The 27,790-nt window shown below is 43.4% G+C and overlaps 1 protein-coding gene across 4 annotated transcripts in view; it reads right to left on the bottom strand.

Moving 5' to 3' along the window:
* The window catches only part of MINPP1 (multiple inositol-polyphosphate phosphatase 1), a 71,574-nt gene that overhangs the window by 35,447 nt on the left and 8,337 nt on the right, over positions 1 to 27,790 (bottom strand). For all 4 annotated transcript variants that reach the window (XM_056530039.1, XM_056530038.1, XM_056530040.1 and 1 more), the window contains exons 3-5: positions 26,868 to 27,065; positions 25,374 to 25,474; positions 18,503 to 18,636 (exon numbers count right to left, since the gene is read on the bottom strand). In XM_056530039.1, coding sequence (XP_056386014.1) covers positions 18,503 to 18,636; positions 25,374 to 25,474; positions 26,868 to 27,065 — 433 coding nt within the window. The remainder of the gene's footprint in view (positions 1 to 18,502; positions 18,637 to 25,373; positions 25,475 to 26,867; positions 27,066 to 27,790) is intronic.

The following is a 27,790-nucleotide window of genomic DNA, read 5'->3' as shown; positions in this document are numbered from 1 at the left end:
TAAACATTATATTTTTATGCACCATCCTCCTTGTGTTCCTCAGTGACAGGTGTCTACAGTAAATGACTAATGGAGATGTTAACATAAGAACCAAGCACATGATGACGTGCAGCCTATGTGTTGCATTTCAGGCCCAACGTCTGAGGACAATGTCAACATCCGTTACAATCAATGACAGCCACAGTTGGTTCCCTAAAAACAGTTTACCAAAAATGTCCCATAAGAACCACATTAATACTGACTTCTCTTTAAGTACGACATGCATCACACACACACACACACACACACACACACACACACACACTGTGCATTAGACTCTAACTCATGTTGGTACCCATGTCATACAATAAGAAGACCCAGGTGCAATTATTGCCATTAGCACTGTACTGGTAATACCGTCATCAGGGGCCCAGCCAAATCAAATATATAAAAGGGTCTTATGTTAGTTTCAATTTACAGATATTGCTAAGGGGGTGTGGCCCAGATGCTCCAATTGTATGGGACCCCAAAATTCATAATGGCCTCCCTGCATCCAATCATGAGCACTTGTACTAAGATGCGGACTTTTGTGTTCCTTTAAGAAAACCTATGATAAGTCATTATCTATTCTATAACCAACTTTCCTGTGTGGTTATCACTTATCTGCATCATGCACGCTTTTCTTAGCAATAGTTACTTTCTGTTAAAGATAGCCTGGTGATTGTATAACATCTTGTGACAAGCAGTTAGTCTATCAGTTTGACAATATAACAATTCTGGCAGTGTAAAAAAAAAAAAAGTCATACAGAAGCAGTTTTCACTATTATTCAGGGTGTATTCACACGTGCAGTATTCTGTGCAGATTTGATGTGCAGGATTTCAAGCTGTGTTGAGTCATTCAGTTTACATTGAAATCTGCAGCAGAAAATCCTGCGCTTCAAATCTGCACATTAAATCTGCGCAAAATACTGTACGTGTGAATAGACCATTAAGGAACAAGCAGTAAAGTCCATTGCAATCAGGCTATTAAAATAGGAGATTTTGCTGAAATTATGTAAAAGTAGGTTTTTAAATTTCCAAAATCTAAATGAACAAAGTCAACATATTGTCTTCAAACAATGAGATCAAGGCACTGTGGGGCTATGTAAGGAAAGACAGAAATGGATAACTCAGCAACAACAGGAATTGAAACAGGGGTGAAAGATTGAGAAGTCTTTTTTTTTTCTTTGGGGGGGGGGGGGGCCTCTCTGATTGACAGTGATGTAGTGTTCCAAAATGTGAGAGCAGCAAGACAGAATGTAGTGGAGCCTGATTTTTTGGGTACTCGTGTTACTGAAAAAACAGCAAGATTTGTAGAACGAAGAGGGCGAACTGGGATGCAGGATGGTAATAGCTCTTTTAGGTAACAGGGTCCCTGGGCATTTAGGGCTTTAACCCCTTAACGTTGCAGATGTAAATGTAAGTCCTGGTGCGGTGGTACCTAACGCACCAGGACGTACATTTACATCCTGTACATGACCGCGAGCGAGTGGTGCTTGAATCATGCACGGCAGGTCCCAGCTACTATCAGCAGCCAGGGACCTGCCGGTTATGGCAGACATGAGCAATTGTGCTTATGTCTGCCATTAACTCCTCAGATGCCGCAATAAATACAGATCACAGCATCTGCGGAAGCATGGTCTGTAAAATGGATGATCGGATCGCCCGCGGCGATCATCCAGAATGGCGGACGGAGGTCCCCTCACCTGCCACCGGCCGTCTCCAGGGGACTGACATCGAGCAGACCAGAGCAGAAGATCGCCGATAATACTGATCAGCGCTATGCCCAAAATGGATTCTCTTTTGTCACATCATATTCCAAATTTTTTTTAAATGTATTATAAGTTTTATATACGGTAAGCAAATGTGGTATCAATAAAAAGTACTGATCATAGCGCAAAAAATGAGCCCTCATACTGCCGCTTATACAGAAAAATGAAAAAAAGTTATAGGTTGTCAAAATAGAAGGATTTTAACCCCTTAAGGACCAAGGGCGTACAGGTATGCCTTTGCTCCCTGGTACTTAAGGACCAAGGGCGTACCTGTACGCCCGTGGGAATTTCGGCCCCCGCCGTGCGGGGATCGGACCGGGGTGATTGCTGATATCTATCAGCAGGCACCCCACGCAAATGCCCAGGGGGGTCATCAGACCCCCCCATGTCGGCGATCGGCGCAAATCGCAAGTGAATTCACACTTACAATTTGCGCAATTCCGGGTCATTACGGGTCTATGGTGACCCAGAATATAAGGGGGATCGCGGGTGTCTAAGACACCCACAATCCCCCTGAAGAGATAGGAGTGAGGTGGCAGGGGTGCCACCCCTCCTATCCCTGCTATTGGTGGTCTAGACGAGACCACCAATAGCAGATCGGGGGCGTTAACTTTCGTTTTCCCCGTTCTGCCCACCCACAATAGGCGGGGCAGAACGGGGAAACGACAGAGGACCGGCGCCGGAGTTCACTTACTGATCTGCAGAGGCTGCGGGCGACGATCGGCGTCGGAGATCGGCGGGCGGCGATGTCGTGCAGCAAGCTCCCTGGATCCGACGGAAGCCGGTAAGTTGCCTAGCAACATCTGGAGGGCTGCAGTCCGAGACCACTATATAGTGGTCTCTATACTGTAGCACTCCAGATGTTGCAAAACTACAACTCCCAGCATGCCCAGACAGCTGTTTGGGCATGCTGGGAGTTGTAGTTTTGCAACAGCTGGAGGGCTACAGTTTGAGACCACTATATGGTAGTCTCTGAACTATAGCCCTCCAGATCTTGCAAAACTACAATTCCTAGCATGTAGCATGCCCACACAACTGTTTGCTGTCTGGGCAAGCTGGGATTTGTAGTTTTGCAGCATCTGGAGGGCCACAGTTTGCAGTGGTCTCTATATACTGTAGCTCTCCAGATGTTGCAAAACTGCAAATCCCAGCATGCTGGGTGATCAGTACATGCTGGGAGTTGTAGTTTTGCAACAGCTGGAGGCACACTTGTTGGAAAATATTGAGTTAGATAACAGAACCTAACTGAATGTTTTCCAACCAGTGTGCCTCCAGCTGTTGCAAAAGTACAACTCCCAGCATGCACGGTCTGTCAGTACATGCTGGGAATTGTAGTTTTGAAACAGCTGAAGGTTCCCCCCCCCCATGTGAATGTACAGGGTACATTCACACGGGCAGGCTTACAGTAAGTTTTCTGCTTCAAGTATGAGCTGCGGCAAATTTTTCGCCGCAGCGCAAACTCCTAGCAGGGAACTCACTGTAAACCTCCGCCAGTGTGAATGTACCCTAAAAACACTACACAACACTACACTAACACATAATAAAGGGTAAAACAGTAAATATACACCCCCTTACACTGTCCACCCTGTTTGGGAATCACTGGCATAGAATACCCCTATGTCCACCCCTATGCAATCCCTAATTTAGTCCTCAAATGCGCATGGCGCTCTCTCACTTCGGAGCCCTGTCGTATTTCAAGGAAACAGTTTAGGGCCACATATGGGGTATTTCCGTACTCAGGAGAAATTGCACTACAAATATTGGGGGGCTTTTTCTCCTTTTACCCCTTATGAAAAGGAAAAGTTGGGGTCTACACCAGCCTGTTAGTGTAAAACATTTATTTTTATTTTTTTACACTAACATGCTGGTGTTGCCCTTTACTTTTTATTTTCACAAGAGGTAAAAGGAAAAAAAGACTCCCAAAATTTGTAACGCAATTTCTACGGAAATACATATGTGGGCGTAAAATGCTCTGCGGATGCACAACAAGGCTCAGGAGTGAGAGCGCACTATGTACATTTGAAGCCTAAATTGCTGATTTGCACAGGGGTGGCTAATTGTACAGCGGTTGTGACATAAACGTAAAAAAATAAATACCGACATGTGACCCCATTTTGGAAACTACACCCCTAACGGAATGTAACAAGGGGTATAGTGAGCATTAACACCCCACAGGTGTTTGACAAATTTTCGTTAAAGTTGGATGGGAAAATGAAAAAAAAAAAATTTCACTAAAATGCTGGTGTTACCCTAAATTTTTCATTTTCACAAGGGAAAATAGGAAAAAAGCCCCCCAAAATTTGTAACCCCATTTCTTCTGAGTAAGAAAACACCCCAAATGTGGATGTAAAGTGCTCGGCGGGCGAACTACAATGCTCAGAACAGAAGGAGCGCCATTGGGATTTTGAAAAGAAAATGTGTCCAAAATTGAAGACCACGTGTGTTTACAAAGCCCCCATAGGGCCAGAACAATGGACCCCCCAACATGTGACCCCATTTTGGAAACTACACCCCTCACGTAATGTAATAAGGTGTGCAGTGAGCATTTACGCCCCACAGGTGTCTGACAGATTTTTGGAACAGTGGTCCGTGAAAATGAAAAATTTTATTTTTCATTTGCTCAGCCCACTGTTCCAAAGATCTGTCAAATGCCAGTGGGGTGTAAATACTCACTGCACCCCTTATTAAATTCTGTGAGGGGTGTAGTTTCCAAAATGGGGTCACATGTGGGGGGATCCACTGTTCTGGCACCACGGGGGGCTTTGTAAACGCACATGGCCCCTGACTACCATTCCAAACAAATTGACTCTTCAAAAGCTCAATGGCGCTCCTCCTCTTCTGAGCATTGTAGTTCGACCGCAGGGCTCTGGACGTCCACACATGGGGTATTTCCATACTCAGAAGAAATGGGGTTACTAATTTTGTGGGGTATTTTCTGCTATTAACCTGAATTTTTTTTTTTTTTACATATACGAAAGTCATGAAACACCTGTGGGGTATTAAGGCTCACTTTATTCCTTGTTACATTCCTCAAGGGGTCTAGTTTCCAAAATGGTATGCCATGTGGTTTTTTTTTGCTAGGGATCGACCGATATCGTTTTTTTAGGGGCGATACCGATAATCGGTGGAGGTTAGGGCTGATAGCCGATAACTTACACTGATATTCCGGTATAAGTTATCAGCTATTTATCCCCCCGCGACACCGCTGCAGATCATTGATTTAAATCGGGTGCTTTAAATCAATGCACTGCAGTGGCTTTTGCGGTGCCATAGGCCGCCGCCGCCACCCGCTTCTCTCCCCCTGCCTGTCCGGGGGTCCTGAGACCTATCACCGCCACCGCTCCCCCCTCCGCGTCGCGCCTAGGGGTGCCTACAGCTGTTGCAAAACTACTACTCCCAGAATGCCCGGACAGCCGTTGGCTGTCTGGGCATGCTGGGAGTTGTAGTTTTGCAACAGCTGGAGGGCCTACTGTAGGTATAGTATATTATACAGACCTCTGTCCATCCCAGAACCCTGACTCCCCTTCCCAGTTGCTGCAGGGACCGTCCGGGGAGGGCGGTCCGGGCCATCCATCCTTCCTGTAGTGTCCGGCGGCGGTCCGGGCTGTCCTTCTCCGGGGGTCCTCTTCTCCACTCCGGGCAGGCTCTGGCCTAGTAACGCAGCATAGACGCATAAACGCACCTGAGGTCACGGCGTAGCGGCGTCTATGCAGCGTACTAGGCCGGAGCCTGCCCGGAGTGGAGAAGATGACCCCCGGAGAAGGACAGCCCGGACCAGTTCACCCTCCACCCGGAATGCCGCCGGACACTACAGGAAGGATGGATGGCCCGGACAACCCCCATTACGGGTAAGTTTAATTTTTTTATTGACTCGGAGGGTGGGGGAGGGGCCTGACCGGTATAGCGGTATGGGCAAAAATCCATACCGTGGGAGAAAAAAAAAACGGTATCCGGTTCATACCGGTATGCTGCCCAGCACTATGGTGGGGGGTGCGACGCAGTGCGGTGGGTCGGGGGGCGGTCTCGGTGCGGCGGGTCGGGGCGGTCGCGGTGCGGTGGGGGCAGTGCAGGGGGCAGGGCATTATCGGCTTATCGCCAAGGTAATTGCCGATACCGATAATGCCCAAAATCGTGATTATCGGCCATACCAATAATCGGTCGATCCCTAGTTTTTGCTGTTCTGGCACCCTAGGGACTTCCTAAATGCAACATGCCCCACAAAAACCATTTCAGAAAAACGTACTCTCCAAAATCCCCTTGTCGCTCCTTCGCTTCTGAGCCCTCTACTGCGCCCGCCGAACACTTTACATAGACATATGAGGAATGTGCTTACTCGAGAGAAAAAAAACGAAAAGTCCTTAAGGCCAAAATGGGATTAGTCCTTGAAGGACAACTGCAGCGGTATGACACTTATCCCTTATCCACAGGATAGGGGATAAGTGTTTGATTGCGGGGGGTCCGACCCCTGGGACTCCCGGAGATCTCCCTAACGGGGCGCCGCCATTAGCGCTCATGGTGAGCGCTAAGGCGTGTAGCGTCGACCTAGAGGTCGACGGTGAAGCCCCGTCTCCTCCGCGTCCCCATACAGTTCTATGGGGGAGACGGGGAGGCACGAACGCTGCCTCCCGCCTCTCCCATAGAGATGTATGGAGGAGGCGTGTCGGCTGCAACGTCATGCTGCGGCCGGCACGCCCCCTGCACGGGACAGCTGCGGCCCCGTACAGGAGATCACAAGGGGTCCCAGCGGTCAGACCCCCAGCGATCAAACACTGATCCCCTATCCTGTGGATAGGGGATAAGTGTTAATCAAGCTGCAGATGTCCTTTAAGGGTTTAAATAACTTTAAACCTATCTTAAAGTAGAATGTCTATTTAACAGGACACCAATGGAGACAGCGTAGAATTGGTGTAATATGGCATGAGCAAAGTTGATGGGTTAATGGTCTGGTGTTGTGTTGTGTTCAGAGACATCTGTAGTTGGCAAAGATCTTTTTCTGTGAGGCCTACGTACAGTGCAATTCATTAAAGGGGTTATCCAGGAAAAAACTTTTTTTTTTATATATATATCAACTGGCTCCAGAAAGTTAAACAGATGTGTAAATTACTTCTATTAAAAAATCTTAATCCTTTCAGTACTTATGATCTTCTGAAGTTAAGGTTGTTCTTTTCTAAGTGCTCTTTGATGACAGGTGTCTCGGGAACCGCCCAGTTTAGAAGAGGTTTGCTATGGGGATTTGCTTCTAAACTGGGCAGTTCCCGAGACACGTTTCATCAGAGAGCACTTAGACAGAAAAGAACAACCTTAACTTCAGAAGCTCATAAGTACTGAAAGGATTAAGATTTTTTTAATAGAAGTAATTTACAAATCCGTTTAACTTTCTGGAGCCAGTTGATATATAAAAAAAGTTTTTTCCTGGATAACCCCTTTAACCCCTTAAGGACGCAGGACGTAAATGTACGTCCTGGTGCGGTGGTACTTAACGCACCAAGACGTACATTTACGTCCTGTACATAACCGCGGGCATCGGAGCGATGCCTGTGTCATGCGCGGCTGATCCCGGCTGCTGATCACAGCCAGGGACCCACCGGCAATGGCCGACGCCCGCGATCTCGCGGGCGTCCACCATTAACCCCTCAGATGCCGGGATCAATCAGTATTAGCAATCATGGTATTGCTATGAATAGACCCCTATGGGGACTATTAAAGTGTAAAAAAAATGTAAAATTACAAGTAAAAAAAAAAAGTGAAAATTCCCCTCCCCCAATAAAAAAGTAAAACGTCCGTTTTTTCCTATTTTACCCCCAAAAAGCGTAAAAAATAAATTTAATAGACATATTTGGTATCGCCGCATGCGTAAATGTCCGAACTATTAAACTAAAATGTTAATGATCCTGTACGGTGAATGGCGTGAACGTAAAAAAAAAAAAAGTCCAAAATTGCTACTTTTTTAATACATGTTATTTAAAAAAAACTTATTAAAAATGTATTAAAAGTTTTTTATATGCAAATGTGGTATCAAAAAAAAAAGTACAGATCATGGCGCAAAAAAAGAGCCCTCATACCGCCGCTTATACAGAAAAATAAAAAAGTTATAGGTCATCAAAATAAAGGGATTATAAATGTACTAATTTGGTTAAAAAGTTTGTGATTTTTTTTAAGCACAACAATAATATAAAAGTATGTAATAATGGGTATCATTTTAATCGTATTGACCCTCAGAATAAAGAACACACGTCATTTTTACCGTAAATTGTACGACGTGAAAACGAAACCTTGCAAAATTAGCAAAAGTGCGTTTTTCTTTTTAATTTCCCCACAAAAATAGTGTTTTTTGGTTGTGCCATACATTTTATGATATAATGAGTGATGTCATTATAAAGGACAACTGGTTATGCAAAAAACAAGCCCTCATACTAGTCTGGCGATGAAAATATAAAAAAGTTATGATTTTTAGAAGGCTAGGAGGAAAAAACGAAAACGTAAAATTAAGTCCTTAAGGCCAAAATGGGCTGAGTCCTTAAAGGGTTAATGCAGCTGTCACAAACGCATGGATGAGGGTGGCAATATCCTATGATGGGATTAGGTGCTTTATTTTGGCTTTATTCCTCAAAGATTTTGTCACAGAAGAAATGTGATGTTCAAGTAACAAACCATTGTCGAGGAGAATTTTGAGTTTTTACATTAGTAGCTCTGAAAACCCGAGTTCTATGCTAGTCGGACCATACGCCACCAGGTGACCTGTTAATATAGGTGTCTACAATAATGTACAAAAAACAAAACAAAACACTACAATAGAGAGAAAAAAAAAAAAACACACACAACCAAACAATCTCTAAGAACATGCTGCCACCTTGAGGTTAACAGCAGAAGTGTGCCTAAGGCCACTTTCACACGACAGTATTTGGGTCAGTATTTGTAAGCCAAAAATAAAAGTGGAAGATGCGGAAGAGCTGAAAATCTAGTCAATATAGTTTTCACTGTGCAGGTTTCACTCCTTATTTTGACTTACAAATACTGAAGTAAAATACTGAATATCGTGGACGGAGTACTAAATCCCTAGATTGGACATTGCGCCCTCTCTTAAGGGAAATTCTGTCGTACCTAAAAGACTCCAAAGCTTTGCTTAACATTTTTTCAATGAATTCCATTGGCATGACACCTACCCACTAATGTCGGTAGACGTAGAGAGCCTGTACACCCGCATCCCTCACGATGCGGGTGTACAGGCAATACATCTATTCTTGACCACACAGAGAAATCTACCGACTTTTCTGAATTAATTTGCGAAGCTATAGAGTTTTATATTGTCCCATAACACTTTCCAATTTGGTCAGGAACTACAATGGGCATGCCCATTTCCTGTAAATACGCTAATCTCTTCCTCGCAGTGTTTAAGCTTAAATAAATTTTTTCAGTGAATAATCCCTTAGTCAAGCATATCAAAGCTTTCAAAAAGGTATGTGGACGACATACTAATTGTATGGGAAGGCACAGAAGATGTCTTTGGTCAATTTGTTACATACTTAAAGCCAATAACATGAACATGAGGTTTACAAGCGTCTACGGAGGTACAGAATTGGAGTTCCTTGATCTGTGGATCATAGCCACCCCTGAAGAGATAAAAACGGAAGGCTATAGGAAACCGATCGCAAGGAACTCAATATTACACTACGACAGTTCCCATCCTGTTCATATTAAATGTAACATTCCCATCAGCCAGTTCACTAGACTGAAAAGGATTAACAGCAATCCCTCAGAATATAAACACAAGCTAACGATCTAAAGCAGCGACTAACAGAGAGGGGCTACCCTCGATCAGTAATCGACACAGCATATAGCAAGGTTGAGACCATGGAGAGAAACAGAATGCTACACACTTCCAAAAGAAATAGTTCTAACATCAAGAGGTTTGTCTTCTCCTTCAACAATACACAGCTTAACACACAAATTAACAATACAATCAGACAATACTGGCATATCCTTGATAGCAATACTGATCTAAAAGATGTAGCTACAAACTGACCAGTAATTACATACAGAAGGAATTGGACCATAGAAGACTACATAAAAAGTAAGAAGCAAAAGAACATGGGAAAAAAATAAAATAAAAAAAATATTTGGCTGTCAAAAGGTGCCCCAACTGGGAATCGTAAATGTGGCGACTGCAATTTCTGTTCTTTCAATGTATGCTCTAATTGGTGCAATCTAGGAGGCATCAGCCACATCACACAGCTAATCACCTGTAAAAGCACTTACGTGATTTATTACATCATATGCCCATGTAAAAGATTTTACATAGGGAAAACAAAATGGCAACTGCGGACACGCTTTAGAGATTATATATATATATATATATATATATACACACATATATATATATATATATATATATATATACACATATACATACACACCCTAAAAGCAGGACGAGGTATTTCCCAAATTATCAGAACATCTCTCTACAAGTCATGTAGTCATGTCATTAATGTAAAGGTGTTAAGGTTCGGAGGGTTAGAAATAATTTTACAACCTGAACAAGGAGGTGATAGACATACCCTGTTGCTACAACGAGAGGCCAGCTGGATCCTAAAGTGTAATGCCCAGGGCCCTGCCGGCTTCAATGATCGAGTAGATCTGTCCCCGTTTCTCAGCTCCATATAAATGTTTAATCCCCTTTTGTTTTAGTAGCTTTTACAGCCTCTCTCTTTAAGAATGTTATTAATATTATTTGTATAATTATATTTTTTGATATTTTTCCCCTATTTTTGTAGTATAGGATTACTTTAATACTCTCACTGATTTTATTGCCGAGCGTCTTGTTTACACGTTGCTATGGTTACTCCTTAGAGTCACATAACTTAAGCACTCGGCACGATGACGTGAACTTGAGACAGGAAGAAGCATGGAGTACAGTGCGAAGCGCTTCGGTCAGGTCCATAGTCAACTCCCGGTGAATTCAGCCTCCAAGATTGGATGACACGCTTCATGCGGTGAGTGCACGTAATCATTCCTTTGTGGTTTTAGATTTGTACATTACTTCTATTTCAAAATCTTAATCCTCCCAGTACTTATCAGCTGCTACATGCTCCACAGGAACTGGTTTTCTTTTTGAAATTTTTTTTTTCTGTCTGATCACAGTGCTCTCTGCTGACACCTCTGCCCATGTCGGGAACTGTCCAGAGCAGGAGCAAATTCCCATAGCAAACCTATCCTGCTCTGGACAGTTCATGACATGGACAGAGGTGTCAGCAGAGAGCAATGGTCAGCTGGAAGAGAAATATAAAAAGAAAAGAACTTCCTGTGGAGCATATAGCAGCTGATAAGTACTGAAAGGATTAAGATAAAATAGAAGTAATTTACAAATCTGTTTAACTTTCCGGCACCAGTTGATTTAAAAAAAAAAAAAAAAAAGTTTTTTACCGGAATATCCCTTTAACCTCTTAAGGACCCAGAACGTACGGGGACGTCCCCGCACCCTGGGCCTTAAGGACCCTGGACGTCCCCGTACATCCTGGCATTTTCCGGTCTCTGCCGCTCGCCGGGCAGAGATCGGAACTGGATGCCTGCTGAAATCCTTCAGCAGGCATCCAGGGCAAACGCCGAGGGGGGCCATGTAGGCCCCCCATGTCGGCGATCGCCGCAAATCGCAAGGGAAATCGCCCTTGCGATCTGCGGCGATACCGGGCTGATCGGGTCTCTGGGACCCGACCGCCCGGTAATTTCGCATGATCCCGGCTGTCACAGACAGCCAGGACCATGCTAAAGAATAGGAGCGAGGTGGCAAGCCTGCCACCTCCTCCTATACCCTGCGATCTGTCGGTTAGTTAACCGACCAATCGCAGGAGAGGGGGCGGTTACTTCCTCCCATCCTGCCCGGCCCCTGAAAGTCCGGAGAGGACGGGAGGAAGACCGGAGGACGCGGTGGGGGACGGGGGAGTGCTGGGGACCAGCCCCCGGTACTTACCTCGTCCCTGAAGACCCGGATCCCGGCGAGGAAGATGGCGGCGGTGGCGACAGGTGAGTATATCTTCAGCCGCGGTCGGGCCCTTTACAGCAATGCACGTCGCCGTAAAGCGACATGCATTGCTGTAATAGGACCCTGTAAACTACAACTCCCAGCATGCCCAGACAGCCCTTGGCGTCTGAGCATGCTGGGAGTTGCAGTTTTGCAACATCTGGAGGTCCACAGTTTTTGGACCACTGTACCCTTCCAGATGTTGCAAAACTACACATCCTCAGCATGCCCTTACTGTCCAGGCATGCTGGGAGTTGTAGTGCTGTAACATCTGGCCCTTCAGATGTTGCAGAACTACAACTCACAGCATGCCTGGACAGTTTTGGCATACTGGGGGTTGTAGTTTTGCAACATCTGGAAGGGCACAGATTGGGAACCACTGTATTAGTGGTCTGCAAACTGTAGTCCTCCAGATGTTGCAAAACTACAACTCCAAGCATGCTGGGAGTTGTAGTTCGGCAACATCTGGCTCTAAAGATGTTGCCGAACTACTACTCCCAGCATGCCTGAGAATGTTTGGGAGTTGTGGTTTTGCAACAGCTGGAGGCACACTGGTTGGGAAACATTGTTTCCTAACTCAGTGTTTCCCAACCCGTGTGCCTCCAGCTGTTGCAAAACCACAACTCCCAAACATTCTCAGGCATGCTGGGAGTAGTAGTTTTGCAACAGCTGGAGGTCCCCCCCCCCTGTAAATGTACAGGGTACACTCACATGGGCAGGGGGCTTACAGTGAGTATCGGGCTGCAAGTTTGCAATGCAGCAAATTTTGCGCGGCAGCTCAAACTCGCTGTAACCCCCGCCCATGTGACTGTACCCTAAAAACACTACACTAACACAAAATAAAATAAAAAGTAAAAAACACTACATATACACATACCCCTACACAGCCCCCTCCCTCCCCAATAAAAATGAAAAACGCCTGGTACGCCACTCTTTCCAAAATGGAGCCTCCAGCCGTTGCAAAACAACAACTCCCAGTATTGCCGGACAGCCGTTGACTGTCCAGGCATGCTGGGAGTTTTGCAACAGCTGGAGGCACCCTGTTTGGGAATCACTGGCGTAGAATACCCCTATGTCCACCCCAAGGCAAATCCCTAATTCAGGCCTCAAATGCGCATGGCGCTCTCACTTTGGAGCCCTGTCGTATTTCAAGGCAACAGTTTAGGGTCACATATGGGGTATCGCCGTACTCGGGAGAAATTGACTAACAAATCTTGGGGGTCTTTTTCTCCTTTCACCCCTTATGAAAAGGTGAAGTTGGGGTCTACACCAGCATGTTAGTGTAAAAAAAATAAACTTTTTACACTAACATGCTGGTGTTGCCCTATACTTTTCATTTTGACAAGAGGTAAAGGGGAAAAAAGCCCCCCAAAATTTGTAACGCAATTTCTCCCGAGTACGGAGATACCCCATATGTGGGCGCAAACTGCTCTGGGGGCGCACAACAAGGCCCAGAAGGGAGAGTGCGCCATGTACATTTGAGGTGATTTGCACAGGGGTGGCTGATTGTTACAGCGGTTTTGACAAACGCAAAAAAAACAAAACCCCACATGTGACCCCATTTCGGAAACTACACCCCTCACGGAATGTAATGAGGGGTGCAGTGAGAATTTACACCCCACAGGTGTCTGACAGATCTTTGGAAGAGTGGGCTGTGCAAATTAAAAATGTTGTACAGCCCACTGTTCCAAAGATATGACAGGCACCAGTGGGGGGTAAATGCTCACTTTACGCCTTCTTACGTTCCTCAAGGGGTCTAGTTTCCAAAATGGTATGCCATGTGGGGGTTATTTTGCTGTCCTGGCACCATATGGGCTTCCTAAATGCGACATGCCCCCCGAGCAAAATTTGCTCTCAAAAAGCCAAATATGACTCCTTCTCTTCTGAGCATTGTAGTTCGCCCGTAGTGCACTTCAGGTCAACTTATGGGGTACCTCCATACTCAGAAGAGATGTGGTTACAAATTTTGGGGGGTATTTTCTGCTATTAACCCTTGCAAAAATGTGAAATTTGGGGGGGAAACACACCTTTTAGTGATTTTTTTAAAAACATTTTTTACGTATGCAAAAGTCGTGAAACCCCTGTGGGGTATTAAGGCTCACTTTATTTCTTGTTACGTTCCACAAGGGGTCTAGTTTACAAAATGGTATGCCATGTGTTTTTTTTTTTTTTGCTGTCCTGGCACCATAGGGGCTTCCTAAATGCGACATGCCCCCGAGCAAAATTTGCTCTCAAAAAGCCAAATATGACTCCTTCTCTTCTGAGCATTGTAGTTCACCCATAGTACACCTCAGGTCAACTTATGGGGTACCTTCATACTCAGAAGAGATGGGGTTACAATGTTTGGGGGGTATTTTCTGCTATTAACCCTTGCAAAAATGTGAAATTTGGGGGGAAACACACATTTTAGTGAAATTTTATTTTTATTTCTTTACATATGCAAAAGTCGTGAAACTCCTGTGGGGTATTAAGGCTCACTTTATTCCTTGTTACGTACCTCAAGGGGTCTAGTTTCCAAAATGGTATGCCATGTGGGGGATTTTTGCTGTTCTGGCACCATAGGGGCTTCCTAAATGCAACATGCCCCCCAAAAACCATTTTAAAAAAACGTACTCTCCAAAATCCCCTTGTCGCTCCTTCGCTTCTGAGCCCTCTACTGCGCCCGCCGAACACTTTACATAGACATATGAGGTATGTGCTTACTCGAGAGAAATTGGGCTACAAATAGAAGTATACATTTTCTCCTTTTACCCCTTGTAAAAATTCAAAAATTGGGTCTACAAGAACATGCGAGTGTAAAAAATGGAGATTGTGAATTTTCTCCTTCACTTTGCTGTTATTCCTGTGAAACACCTAAAGGGTTAAAACGCGGACTGAATGTCATTTTGAATACTTTGGGGGCTGCAGTTTTTAGAATGGGGTCATTTGTGGGGTATTTCTAAAATGAAGACCCTTCAAATTCACTTCAAACCTGAACTGGTCCATGAAAAATTGTGAGTTTGGAAATTTTGTGAAAAATTGGAAAATTGCTGCTGAACTTTGAAGCCCTCTGGTGTCTTCCAAAAGTAAAAACTCGTCAATTTTATGATGCAAACATAAAGTAGACATATTGTATATGTGAATAGAAAAAAAAAAATTTTGGGAATATCCATTTTCCTTACAAGCAGAGAGCTTCAAAGTTAGAAAAATGCTAAATTTTCAAATTTTTCATAAAATTTGGGGATTTTTCACCAAGAAAGGATGCAAGATACCACAAAATTTTACCACTATGTTAAAGTAGAATATGTCACGAAAAAACAATCTCGGAATCAGAATGATAACTAAAAGCATTCCAGAGTTATTAATGTTTAAAGTGACAGTGGTCAGATGTGCAAAAAATGGCCGGGTCCTGAGGTGTAAAATGGCTGGGTCCTTAAGGGGTTAAAGGGAAACTGGCCAAAAATATTATTCTGTCAGGGGCATTAATAGGGTGAGATTAAACAGCTTTCCTGCTCTCTGTCTCACCGTTTGGCTTCATTCTTCTGCGATTCACCAGGCTCCATTGCCAATGCATTTGACGTAGAAAAAGTGACTTTCGTTTCACACAAACTCCTTTGAGAAATGACTGGTCACAATACAGAGCATCGGGAACAGAGCCAAATGAACAGCTGAGGAATAGAGCAGCACAGCGAGACAGGGATCAGTCATCACCCTGCTAATGCCCTTGATATTTTTGATTGGAGTGATGCTTTTAAAAGGTAAATATCTATAACATTAAAAGGGGTATTCCAGGCCAAAACTTTTTTTTATATATCAACTGGCTCCGGAAAGTTAAACAGATTTGTAAATTACTTCTATTAAAAAATCTTAATCCTTTCAATAGTTATTAGCTTCTGAAGTTGAGTTGTTGTTTCTGTCTAACTGCTCTCTGATGACTCACGTCCCGGGAGCTGTGCAGTTCCTATGGGGATACTCTCCCATTATGCACAGCTCCCGAGATGTGACATTATCATTGAGCAGTTAGACAGAAAACTTCAGAAGCTAATAACTATTGGAAGGATTAAGATTTTTTAATAGAAGTCATTTACAAATCTGTTTAACTTTCCGGAGCCAGTTGACATATATAAAAAAAGGTTTTGCCTGGAATACCCCTTTAAAACCAGATTTTAACAGGAGGTCGGTTTGCCATGAATTCCATTTAAAAAGTGAACAAAGTAAGCCTATAATTTGTGTATATAGTAAAGGCAGGGAGGGCCTAAAATGTAACTTTTAATAACTCTATTAAAAAGTATTTTTTTCACAATAAACACCCAGTGTCAGTGTTGTAAAATAGAATTAAATAGATAATACCAGTTGCAGTATACTAATAATGTATAGACACCAACATCCGGTGTCCACACTGTTAGCAAGATTGGTCTACAAGATACAGATTGAGTAGCATAGTGATCCAAAATCACATATAGACAAAATTCAATAGTATATAATTCCCAACGCGTTTCTAGCGCAATCATGCGCCGTCCTCAGGGAAAAAAAGCAAAAGCAAGCTGTCAGGTATCGATAGCAACCTAAATCAATATGTACAGTTAGTTATCCTGTATGCATCAAACATATACACTTTTCCTCAATGGAGGATCACCTATACTGCAATCCCTTTAAAAAGGAGCAGTTAGTCCCACTGCTCACTGAATCAAGGACTCAATTGCCGTAAAACTCCAGGTACGTATACCGTGATGTATTCAGGTTCGGTACTGAAGTTCGGCAAGTAGTTCAGACGGAGCGTATACCTGCAGTGGCAGGGAGCCGTCGCAACCGGGTACTGTGTGCTCTGTAGCCGGTTGTGACGGCTCCCTGCCACTGCAGGTATGCGCTCCGTCTGAACTACTTGCCGAAGTTCAGTACCGAACCTGAATACATCACTGTATATGTAACTGGAGTTTTACGGCAATTGAGTCCTTGATTCAGTGAGCAGTGGGACTAACTGCTCCTTTTTAAAGGGATTGCAGTATAGGTGATCCTCCATTGAGGAAAAGTGGATATGTTTGATGCATACAGGATAACTAACTGTACATATTCATTCAGGTTGCTATCGATACCTGACAGCTTGCTTTTGATTTATTCCCCTGAGGACGGCGCATGATTGCGCTAGAAACGCGTTGGGAATTATATACTAATGAATTTTGTCTATATGTGATTTTGGATCACTATGCTACTGAATCTGTATCTTGTAGACCAATCTTGCTAACAGTGTGGACACCGGATGTTGGTGTCTATACGTTATTAGTATACTGCAACTGGTATTATCTATTTAATTCTATTTTACAACACTGACACTGGGTGTTTATTGTGAAAAAAATACTTTTTAATAGATTTATTAAAAGTTACATTTTAGGCCCTCCCTGCCTTTACTATATACACAAATTATAGGCTTACTTTGTTTATGTTTATGCTTGGGAGCGCAATTATGATTTAGGCCCTTCTGCTGGACCCGTATAAATAAGCAGACCCATTTCTCATTTAAAGGAGAACTCCAGCCAAAATTTAAGGGGTTATCCACCAAAAGGTGATTTTAGTACTTACCTGCCAGAACTGGGTATTTCCTTCTCTAAACTACACATCCCACAGTTCTATGCCTGAAAGTTTGAGGTCACTTTCCTTCCTCCCACTCATCAGCCATCCACCCATTAAAACACAGTGTTTTCTAACAAGGGGGCCTACAGCTGCTGCAAAATTGAATCAGGATAGGCTCAGTCTGATAACCTGATTAGCGATGTCAGGTCTCGACGCACTGCAACCTGAGAAATCCCGAGGCATGAGTAATTTTGTATGCTGTTAAAAATAAATAGTGGGGCGAAAATCACAGAAGAATTGTGAGAAAACATCACACACAGGTACAGACACTATATTATGAACTACACTAACTTTACAGCCCCTGTAGCATAGTCAAAATAAAATCCTGGAATACCCCTTTAACTTATCTCCTGTCCACAGGACAGAAGATAACAAGCTGATCTCAGTGCGGGGTCTCAGTGGTCAGACCCCCTGTAATCTCTGGAACGGAACCTGGCTCAGTTAGTAGCGCATGTGGTAGACGGCACGTGCTCCATTAATTTCTATGGGAGCACCAAGGAGACCGTAAAACAGCACTTGGTCATCATCAGCGCTCCCATAGAAACGAATGGAGTGTGTGCTGTCTAGCAATAGATGACACATGCTCCTCACAGAGAGTCGGGGTCCCGTTCTCTCTAGGACCCCCCCCCCCCCGTTCCCAAGATCATAGCTATCCTAGCTATCAGCTACTTATCCCCTATCCTGTAGGATACATTCGGATAGGGGATAAGATATTTTTTGCCCGAGTACCCCTTTAACAGGGCATATAAACAGCATTGTCTTCAAGAAATAATTCCTTTAAAATGACATTAAACATAGAAAATGCACATTGGTGACCTGCTCCTGCAAATGTGCAGCTATGATTGGTGGCTTGAATAGATAGAACATATACATAAAAAATAAAAATAAAAAGATAATCAATACATAACGTTCCAGCATAATACAGGTTACTCAAATCTTTGAAGTAAAAAATTATTTGTAATTGAATAAGATAAGCAAGTATGAACAGACAATTCAAAACAAACTCTGGATTAATCTAAAATGAGTTATAAAGGACGCAATATCTTGTGGTTAAGACAAGAAAACACAATTGCTGGAAACATGAAAATACCTTTTACTTTCAGAGACCGCTTTGTCTAAATGCTGGAAAATATGTTGGAACAGGTTACAGCTGGACCGGCTGTTTATGTCAAATCCATAGCCCCGCTTCCAATATTGTTTTAGGTCATTGAGGTATTCCAAGACCTAGGTGTGAATAAAGAGAAGCAGAATGTCTTAAGCAAAGTAAAATGTACTGTTTATAGGCCAGTTTCTTACTAATAAAGTCAACAGTAAGCAACCATGTATTTCTGTGAGCTCTCCCATTCTTGGGAGTGGTGTAGTTTCCTTTGGTTGAACCCCCACCAGTCATTTAGGAGATTTTCAAAAAGGTGGTTCACTCAGGTCTAATACGGACATATTTTTACATCCATATTAAGCCATTATGTCTCAGTCAAACCACAGGCCGGGACTTGCTGTCAGCTGGGGTCCTATGACCCATGGTTGAGTTGAAACTTGTGGCCATAATACAGACAGATAAAACATTTATAATAGGCAAGTGTGAACCAAGCCTTACACAACAGGGCACGTAACGTTGGGCAGGGGAAAGAGCAGCCCTGAGCTTACCCAGACTATCCCAGTCTTTTGGGGAGCCCACTTCCTTAATAGAATGGCCTTAAACTTTGTGCTGAACCCTACTCTACTATAGTGCAAGATGTAATAAAAGCCAATAAACAAACACTGTACAGAAGTCAGGGAAGTAGGTCAGGACACAATGGGTTAACAGGCATAGAACAAAAAACAAAAACAGGCAATAAACAGACAAACAGTATAAAGTAAATCAAAAAGATAGAGGTGCTGTAACAGTCTTCCTTTATTGATAATTGTAAAAACCACCAGAAGAAGTATGATGATCTGTTATCCTAAAAGGTACTAAAATATTTAAAACTAATATATATATATATATATATATATATATATATATATATATATATACACACACACACACACACACACACACACAAAAACAAGCAACAGGGACTTGCCACAGTGAAAATTTCAAACACGATGAACATATTAGATGCAATAAATGAAAAGTAAGGACTGGACCTAGTTATATATTAAAGTTAAGTAAATGGTATTAACTAAGCAAGAATAAAGAAAATTTGAAACATATATAATCCCAACACGTTTCTGTCCTCATAACCTTATTGTTAAATATGGAAGGGGGGGGGGGGATTTTTGTACAGATCTAACCATTAAGGTTTACAAATAGGATATAACAAAAGGAATCCATGCATACCTCCTCATGCAATATAAGTATAAATAGTATACTAGTATACTAGTACACATGTCAGCGAGCACTAAAATGCATATAAATAATGTGCACATTAGGGGAATACAGAGGGGGGGGGGGGTGGAGTTACACACACATCAAAAGAGGAATACTATACTCTATTTACTATGCCCACACAATAGTTTTGTCCTATAACTAAAGTCTCTACAGCTAGTCCTGCATAAAGACTAATTTTTCAATATTAATATGGCGACACATATGATGGTGCACTATACAGTGAAGCAAGGCAGTGGATTACTCCATCTAACAATGGCTTGTGTCCAGTGAGATCATAACCATTCCCCATACTGCACAGGTAGGACCCAAGGACTGGATTGGTCGGCAGTACAGTAGTTGAACCCTACAGAGGCAGGGAGCTGGGCTGATATCCAGGTATCGCTGGGAGCTCGTGGTAGCTGATAAAGGATCACACTACTACTTCTGGTGTTTTTTTTAATTATAATTATCAATAAAAGGAAGATTTTTATGGCACCTCTTTCTCTTGATTCTATTACTACTTTATACCGAGAGGTTAACAATATGGCAGTTGTGTAGCCAGTCTTTACACATGTATGCTAAGACCAGATGTAATTGGCCAGTCTTCTAAGTCTCCTAATTGGCCAAAACACCGTAGGAAGTATCAGCCAACTCAGGAGGAATTAACCCTTCTGCTAGAACCTGATCTACTCAATACAAGGGCGAGAAGTGCTAATCTCCTCACCGTATCTGCCATTTTTTCAGGCCTAAAAGCATTAGAGTAGTATAAATGAGCATCTGATGAATGTTAGACCTGTGTTGCTTTGCACAGTATAATAGGGTGTACACAGATGTCTCAAAGCATAGCTTTTATTATTCGTGCAATAAAATGAACATGTACAAAATGTGTTATTAATGTGATAGAAATAATACAATCAGTTACAGCTGGCCAAACGTGTTTAGGCCCACCACTGTATATCCTATACTATGACCCTGCTGGTCAATGGACCTCCTACCTGTTAATACAAGGAGGCCTTCCTACAGAGAGCCATCCCGCATCCGGAACCTCCTACCTCACCCTATATGGTCTAGGATGGAGGAGAGGCTGGGTACGGAAAAGTACAGATAAACCGGTGGCCTATTAGCCTCCAAAGTAAACACCATGTGAGTCAAGTTCATGCAAAACACAAGTGTACACATTATACAGTGTTCACATAGAACATTACAGATGATATAATTACAATTAGCCAACGCGTTTCAGTGTGTCTGTTACACAGTGGCACAACTCATCAGGGAGAAGGGCAGAGAGGACTAGGGGAATAAAAAAAGATAAGTGCCTCTGTATCTCTTCTCACATAAGTATATATCTAGATGCAATGGCCAGGAGGTATAGGATGTACGGTACTTTATAAGTCCAGTGCCGTCTAGAGAGAGTACATGTATATGTCCATCAGAGCCTTTTTGCTTAGATAACAGATAGATAGAGAACAAAAGATGATGTTAGATTTGTCTCTTGATGTAGGCTTGCTTGTAATTAAGTGAGATGTGATCGGCGATAAATCAGATTAGGATACATATAGTCCAATCCTATAGCCGAGGGAAGTTGCCATCCACTTAGTATTGCCAACATGTGTCTCTCAGTATGCCAGGTCCTGATATATAGGTATGAATACTTCCAGTCTCCAGGCTAGCAGGCATAAGGCAGCCTAATAAAGAGAATACTTGAAAGCATGATGATCCCGATGAGGACAATGCGAACTGATTGGCACGGCCATTATATGTACACTTGTGTTTTGCATGAACTTGACTCACATGCTGTTTTCTTTGGAGGTTTATTTCAGTTAGCTAATAGGCCACTGGTTTATGCGTTTTCGGCCAGATGCGGTTTCCCGACTATAGGCAAAAACGCGGTTGACCACGTTTTTGCCTGCGGTCGGGAAACCGCATACGGCCGAAAACGCCGCCGAACGGAGGCTGTGGTTCACTCCGGTCGGCTCATAGACATGCATTAAATACAGTTCCCCTATAAGGCTGAGTGCGGGCGCCGCGATTAAGCCCCGCCCCCTCCTCCCAGCCGTATACGGGAACCGTAAGTACAAAACGTGGTGTGAACCCAGCCTAACAATTATTTTGTATTGGGAAATGTTCCTACTTTACGATATTGGTAACATAACATTTAACTGGCCATATAGCAGGGGTCCCAAACTCGCGGCCCATTTGCGGCACAGGGCCGGATGGAGCTACAGCTCCAGGCTCCTTTGTTAAAATAGGCGCAGAGGCTCGCATGGGTGGCCTGCTGCATAGGCTGCCAGGCACTTGCACTGCATCTGCCTTTGCGACCGCAGTCACAGAATACTGACCGAAGTCGCGAGTGGTGTTAATAGAGCTTGTAGTGGTGTGACCGCTGCCACACATCGGATGTGGAGTTGTATGCTTGTACATCGGTGGGCAGAGTCTAGCTGCATCGCGTTGAGGACGGCGCCGATGTCCGTAAGGAAGACAGTGTTCGCAAACAGAGCAGAAAGATTGAGGAACTGTAATGGAGAGGAAGGGGGATACAGGCATGAGGCACAGTTATGAAGGAGGTGCAGGCAGGAGGCACAGTAATGGAGGGGAAGAGGGGGTGCAGGCATGAGGAAGGGAGGTGAAGGTGTGAAGTGAGGTGTAATCTGTATAAATTCAGAGGCGCAGTGTGTGACAGTATTATATTTATAGGACGCAGTGTGTGGCAGGGTTAAATTCAGAGTATGATGAGGGCATTATATGTGAGGGGCGCAGGATGGGGGCATTATATGTGAGGGGCGCATGCGGCCCAGCCTCAACCAGCTGCTCCCTCCAGTGGCCCCCAGATAATTTGAGACCCCTGCCATATAGTTTTCATATAAAAGATAAATTAGCTAATTAAATTTCTGAGCTTTTTTCACGTGTTCCATTTGCAATTTTCTACATTAACATAAAACTGAAACGATAATTCCCAAAATACAATTTGATTAGATGACCAATGTAATTGGCATCATCTAGAGGACCAGTTCACATATTGCAGATTAAAGAGGTACTACGCTGCCCCAGTGTTCGCAACATTTTGTTCCGAACTCTTGGAGTGGGTCGCGGGGGTCAAGAGGGTCGTGGCTGTGATGCCACGCCCCTCCCATAGACTTGCATTGAGGGGCGTGCCCGTGAGGTCACAACCCCCGTCGCCCGCACCCAGCATTCTAAACTGATGCCAGGTGCTGCACAGAGATCGCGGGGGTCCCAGCTTCGGGACCCCCACGATCAGACATCTTATCCCCTATCCTTTGGATAGGGAGAAAAGATGTCTAGAGGCAGAGTTCACCTTTAATTTAAAGGAGTAGTCTCATGGTAAGGGGATATGTTTTAGATTGCAAGGGTTCGAGTGCTGGGGCTGGAGGTCAAGGGCAAGGGATGCCCACCTACAAGGCCCAAACAGGGCATATGAACAGCATTGTCTTCAAGAAATAATTCCTTTAAAAGACTAAACATAGAAAATGCACATTGGTGACTCGCTTTAGCTCCAGTGAGTATTTCCTATGCATTGGGATGCATGCAGGAAGTGCTCAGCAGCACAGTCAGAACTGCTCTAGCAGAGGATCTTTGGTAGGAGAGTACATTCTCTTTTTATTCTTTCTTGAGCAAATATATAAATAATCAAGATTACCCCTTTATTGTTCTTAGTCAGTTTCAGACTGGGCTAGTATGCCCATTACAAAATCAGACACATTTTCCTTCTTTTTAGTACATGCTATAAGGTTTTTCTCATTCAGTTACCGTATATACTTGAGTATAAGCAGAGTTTTTCAGCACGATTTTTCGTGCTGAAAACGCCCCCCTCGGCTTATACTCGAGTGAACTCTCCGCCTGTCAATCCCTTCATCAGTGGTCTTCAACCTGCAGACTTCCAGATGTTACAAAACTACAACTCCCAGCAAGGTTTGTAGTTCTGAAACCTCTGGAGGTCCGCAGGTTGAAGACCACTGCGGCCTTCGTCATCATCCAGAGCCCCCCCCCCCTTTCGTTCATGCGCAACGTCCCTGTGTGTCGTCGTCAAGGCAATGTCTCTACTCCGGGCCGGGCCCGAAGCGTGGAGAAGAGGCCCCCCCGGTGAAAATGGACAGCCCGCAACGACTAACCATCCCCACCGGACGGTCCCTGCAGCATAGATGGCCCGGACCAGCTCACCCTAACTTCCCGCCGAGGGGAGGTGAGTACAAAACAAAAGGGGGATGATGATGAAGGCTGCAGTGGTCTTCAACCTGCAGACCTCCAGAGGTTTCAAAATGACAACAACCAGCATGCCCGGACTGTCCTGGCTTGCTGGGAGTTGTAGTTTTGCAACATCTGGAAGTCTGCAGGTTGAAGACCACTGATGAAGGGATTGACAGGCAGAGAGTTCACTCGAGTATAAGCCGAGGGGGGCGTTTTCAGCTGAAAAACTCGGCTTATACTCAAGTATATACGGTAACTGAATGAGAAAAACCTTATAGCATGTACTAAAAAGAAGGAAAATGTGTCTGATTTTTGTAATGGACATACTAGACCAGTCTGAAACTGACTAAGAACAATAAAGGGGTAAGGTCCGCAGGTTGAAGACCACTGATGAAGGGATTGACAGGCAGTGATGATGAAGGGGGGCATGATGACGAAGGCCGCAGTGGTCTTCAACCTGCGCACCTCCAGAGGTTTCAAAACTACAACTCCCAGCATGCCTGGACAGCCGATGGATGTCCAGGCATGCTGGGAGTTGTAGTTTTGCAACATCTGGAGGTCCGCAGGTTGAAGACCACTGATGAAGGGATTGACAGGCGGTGATGATGAAGGGGGGGGGGATGATGACGGGGGTCTGGATGATGACGGGGGCCTGGATGATTACATGGGGGGGGATGATGTATTTCCCACCCTAGGCTTATAGTCAAGTCAATAACTTTTCCTGGGTTTTTGGGGTAAAATTAGGGGCCTCGGCTTATTTTTGGGTCGGCTTATACTCGAGTATATTATATTCAAAGAATTTAGAATTATTTTTGTGATATCTGGGGCTTTATTGTAATGTCATAAGTATTATTATATGAATTTTAAATATAATATAGCTTTTGAATGCTAAAATTGTGCCCCCAGCTTCTGCAGATGCCTGGCTATTAAGTAGCAGGAATCATAATGGATGCTTTTTGCTCTGTATACAAAGTGCTCATTAGGTGCCATGTAAACAGTGATCAGAAAGGGACAGTAATAAACCACCATCCCTTCTCTCCCAGGAGTCGGGCTGACTGATGTCTATCTTCTCCTGAGGCTGCCAGACTTACCTACAGCTGAAGACACAGCAAGGATGTTCAGGAACATCCTTCGAGAGTCTTATGTGAACAAGCCAGATGTTTTAAGACTTTTGGCAGTCTGTGTGTGCTTAATATGTAGATAATGCCTCACATTTTATGAACACTGAATATTATCTATGAATATTATCATGAGGAAGTGTGTCTAGCACTAATTGCTTAGTGACCCACATTTTTCAGTAGGTAGCCTAACATGGTAGATGTATAAATAGCTTACATTAAGCATAGCACTATGATGCACATAAAATACAGTGTTACAATATGATTATAATCTCTGCTCTGAAACATACTTTGGCATCTTCCTCATCAAAGAGATGGCACCACGGAGAGTTAACAACATTGTTGATGGCCAGTTCAAATGAACAGGTAAAAAATGCCACCTGTATTAAATCTGCAATTTAAAAAGAGAAATGCAGTTACTGTTGTGACGGATACAGGTCAACAAAATGCACAGTAAGATCCATTTGGATTTTCATTTGTCACCAGGCATTGCCAGATCTTTCTACCTGAACCTTGTGGGAGAAGAAAAGCAACAATGACGCTCTTGTCCTCATATCCTGTTTTTATATCCAGTCTCATACCCTAACTATTCTCTGCACCCGACTGCCGGAAAGTGGGCAGAATGTTTAAAAAATCCTGGGCAATCTCTGAAGCCCGAGAGTGACGCGATCAGGAGATGTACCAGAAGTCCTATAGACTTGCATGGAACTTAAGAGAGAAACCCCACCCTTGCTTAATGGGGTTAGGAAGGGTTGATTAAACTCTTCTATATTTTAAAATAACATAAGTAAAATGTGTACCAAGTTTCTTTGAAATATCTCCAGACATTTGGAGGTTTTGCTGGAACATGTACACATACCTAAGATGAGTTTATATTTTTAATTTATAGATTGATATTATATGAGTTAAAGCAGCCTTGAAGCCATAATATTTAGTCTATTAAATCATTAAAGGCCTGGCAGGGAACTCTGCATTAAGTGCTTAATTTCCTCTACAGGCGATTCAGGCAGGTCCAATGAACTAAAGTGTGTACTACGCTGCTCAGCGTTTGGAACAAACTGTTCCGAACGCTGGAGCCTGGAGCTTGTGACTTTATAGTCCCGTCCCCCCCCCCATCATGATGTCACACCCCCTCAATGCTAGTCTACGGGAGGGGGCGTGATGGCTGTCACACCCCCTCCCATAGACTTGCATTGAAGGGGCAAGGTGTGATGTCATGAGGGGGGTGGGGCTATGACATCACAAGCTCCAGCGTTCGGAACAGTTTAACTCATAGGACCATATTTACTTTTGCGAATGCACCAGAAATGAGTTTAAGAAATGTTTCAGACGTTTTTCCAGTGGGTCTGAAAGAGGTACATGGCCTCACTCAAAAAGGTGGCGTGGCCTTGATGTGTTTAAAAATGTTTGGTATACAATTTTTGTTTGCAGTAAGCCAACTAATATTTGGTCTAAACTTGGACTACAGTCTTCAGGTTAACCAATTCTCAGCCTGATACACTTTGATAAATCTGGTACATATAAAAAGAGACTGTCCATCTAAGTTTAAATCGTCAAACAATTAAAAGAATTAACTAATTTTAGTAAATCTGGGCCAGTTATTGAAAATGGATTTTCTAGACAAATTCTTCCATTTTCGTCTACAGTTACACATCTATGCAGATACAACTGTCTACACACAGTGTGTTCTGATCCTACAATTGTTGAGAGGCCACTAACACTGGATAGTAAAGTGACTGGTCACATACTTTACATTACCTTCTGTAGTATTAAAAAGACCTTACCTGCACTCAGCTTATGCTCTGGAATGCCTAGGAGGTTAGAAATCTTTTGCAGTACTGTTTTCATTTCCGGTCCTTCCTTAAACTTGTCCACTTCATGTAGTGCTGTGTCATTGTCTTCTACTTGGGCCACAAACTTCTCACAGTGATCAAAGAAACGCATTAAAGTGTCATTGACCACAGGGCTTCTGCACAACTCATCTGCTCAAAGACATACAGAAAATAGAGACAACTCACTGCATTGTTTTATTCACTATGAACTAATCACAATATTCACTAGTAAAGGTAAGGGTAAATTCTCATCTGCACTGAAAAAATAAAATAAATAAATGAATAAAAGGGGGGAGCATCAAGCTCCATGGTCTATTGCACAACAGACACCACTGGATCCCAACGGACCCCACCGACTTTTATTGGGGCTCGTCTTGTTTCCGTTTATTTTTTTTTTCTCCCCTCATGTCCCACTTTTTGAACTGATTCTGTGAATAGAGCTCCAGCACAGATGTGAACTTAACTCTAATTTACACTAAATTATGGAGGCCCATTGACACCTACTGGTCATAAAGTGATCACATATCCATATACAAGTGATATGCCAACACCTCATATGATGCATAATCCATTTATTTGCTTAAAAAGGCCTAACATTTTTAACAACATTTACAGCATTAGGCTCAGTACTTGTCACAGAAGTGCCACCAGCACCAATGTTATGAGTAATCAAACAGTGGAAATGCTCTGGGAAGCAGCACTTGGAGAAGATAGCTTTGTTTTTACCAACACAATCCTGCATAATGTTGGTTATCTTTGAGAAATGTCTATGAAGGGAATAAGAGAGGTTTGTTGCATTCCATGTCTAGAAAACCAACGTATCTCAACCTCCTGTGAAAAGATACAGGGGTTTATCGTCCGCATTTATAAATACA

Source organism: Hyla sarda, chromosome 7 (assembly GCF_029499605.1).
Source record: "Hyla sarda isolate aHylSar1 chromosome 7, aHylSar1.hap1, whole genome shotgun sequence".
Classification (NCBI taxonomy): Eukaryota; Metazoa; Chordata; class Amphibia; order Anura; family Hylidae; genus Hyla; species Hyla sarda.
The sequence above is the reverse complement of the archived record's forward strand: the minus strand, read 5'-3'. Positions and strand labels throughout refer to the sequence as shown.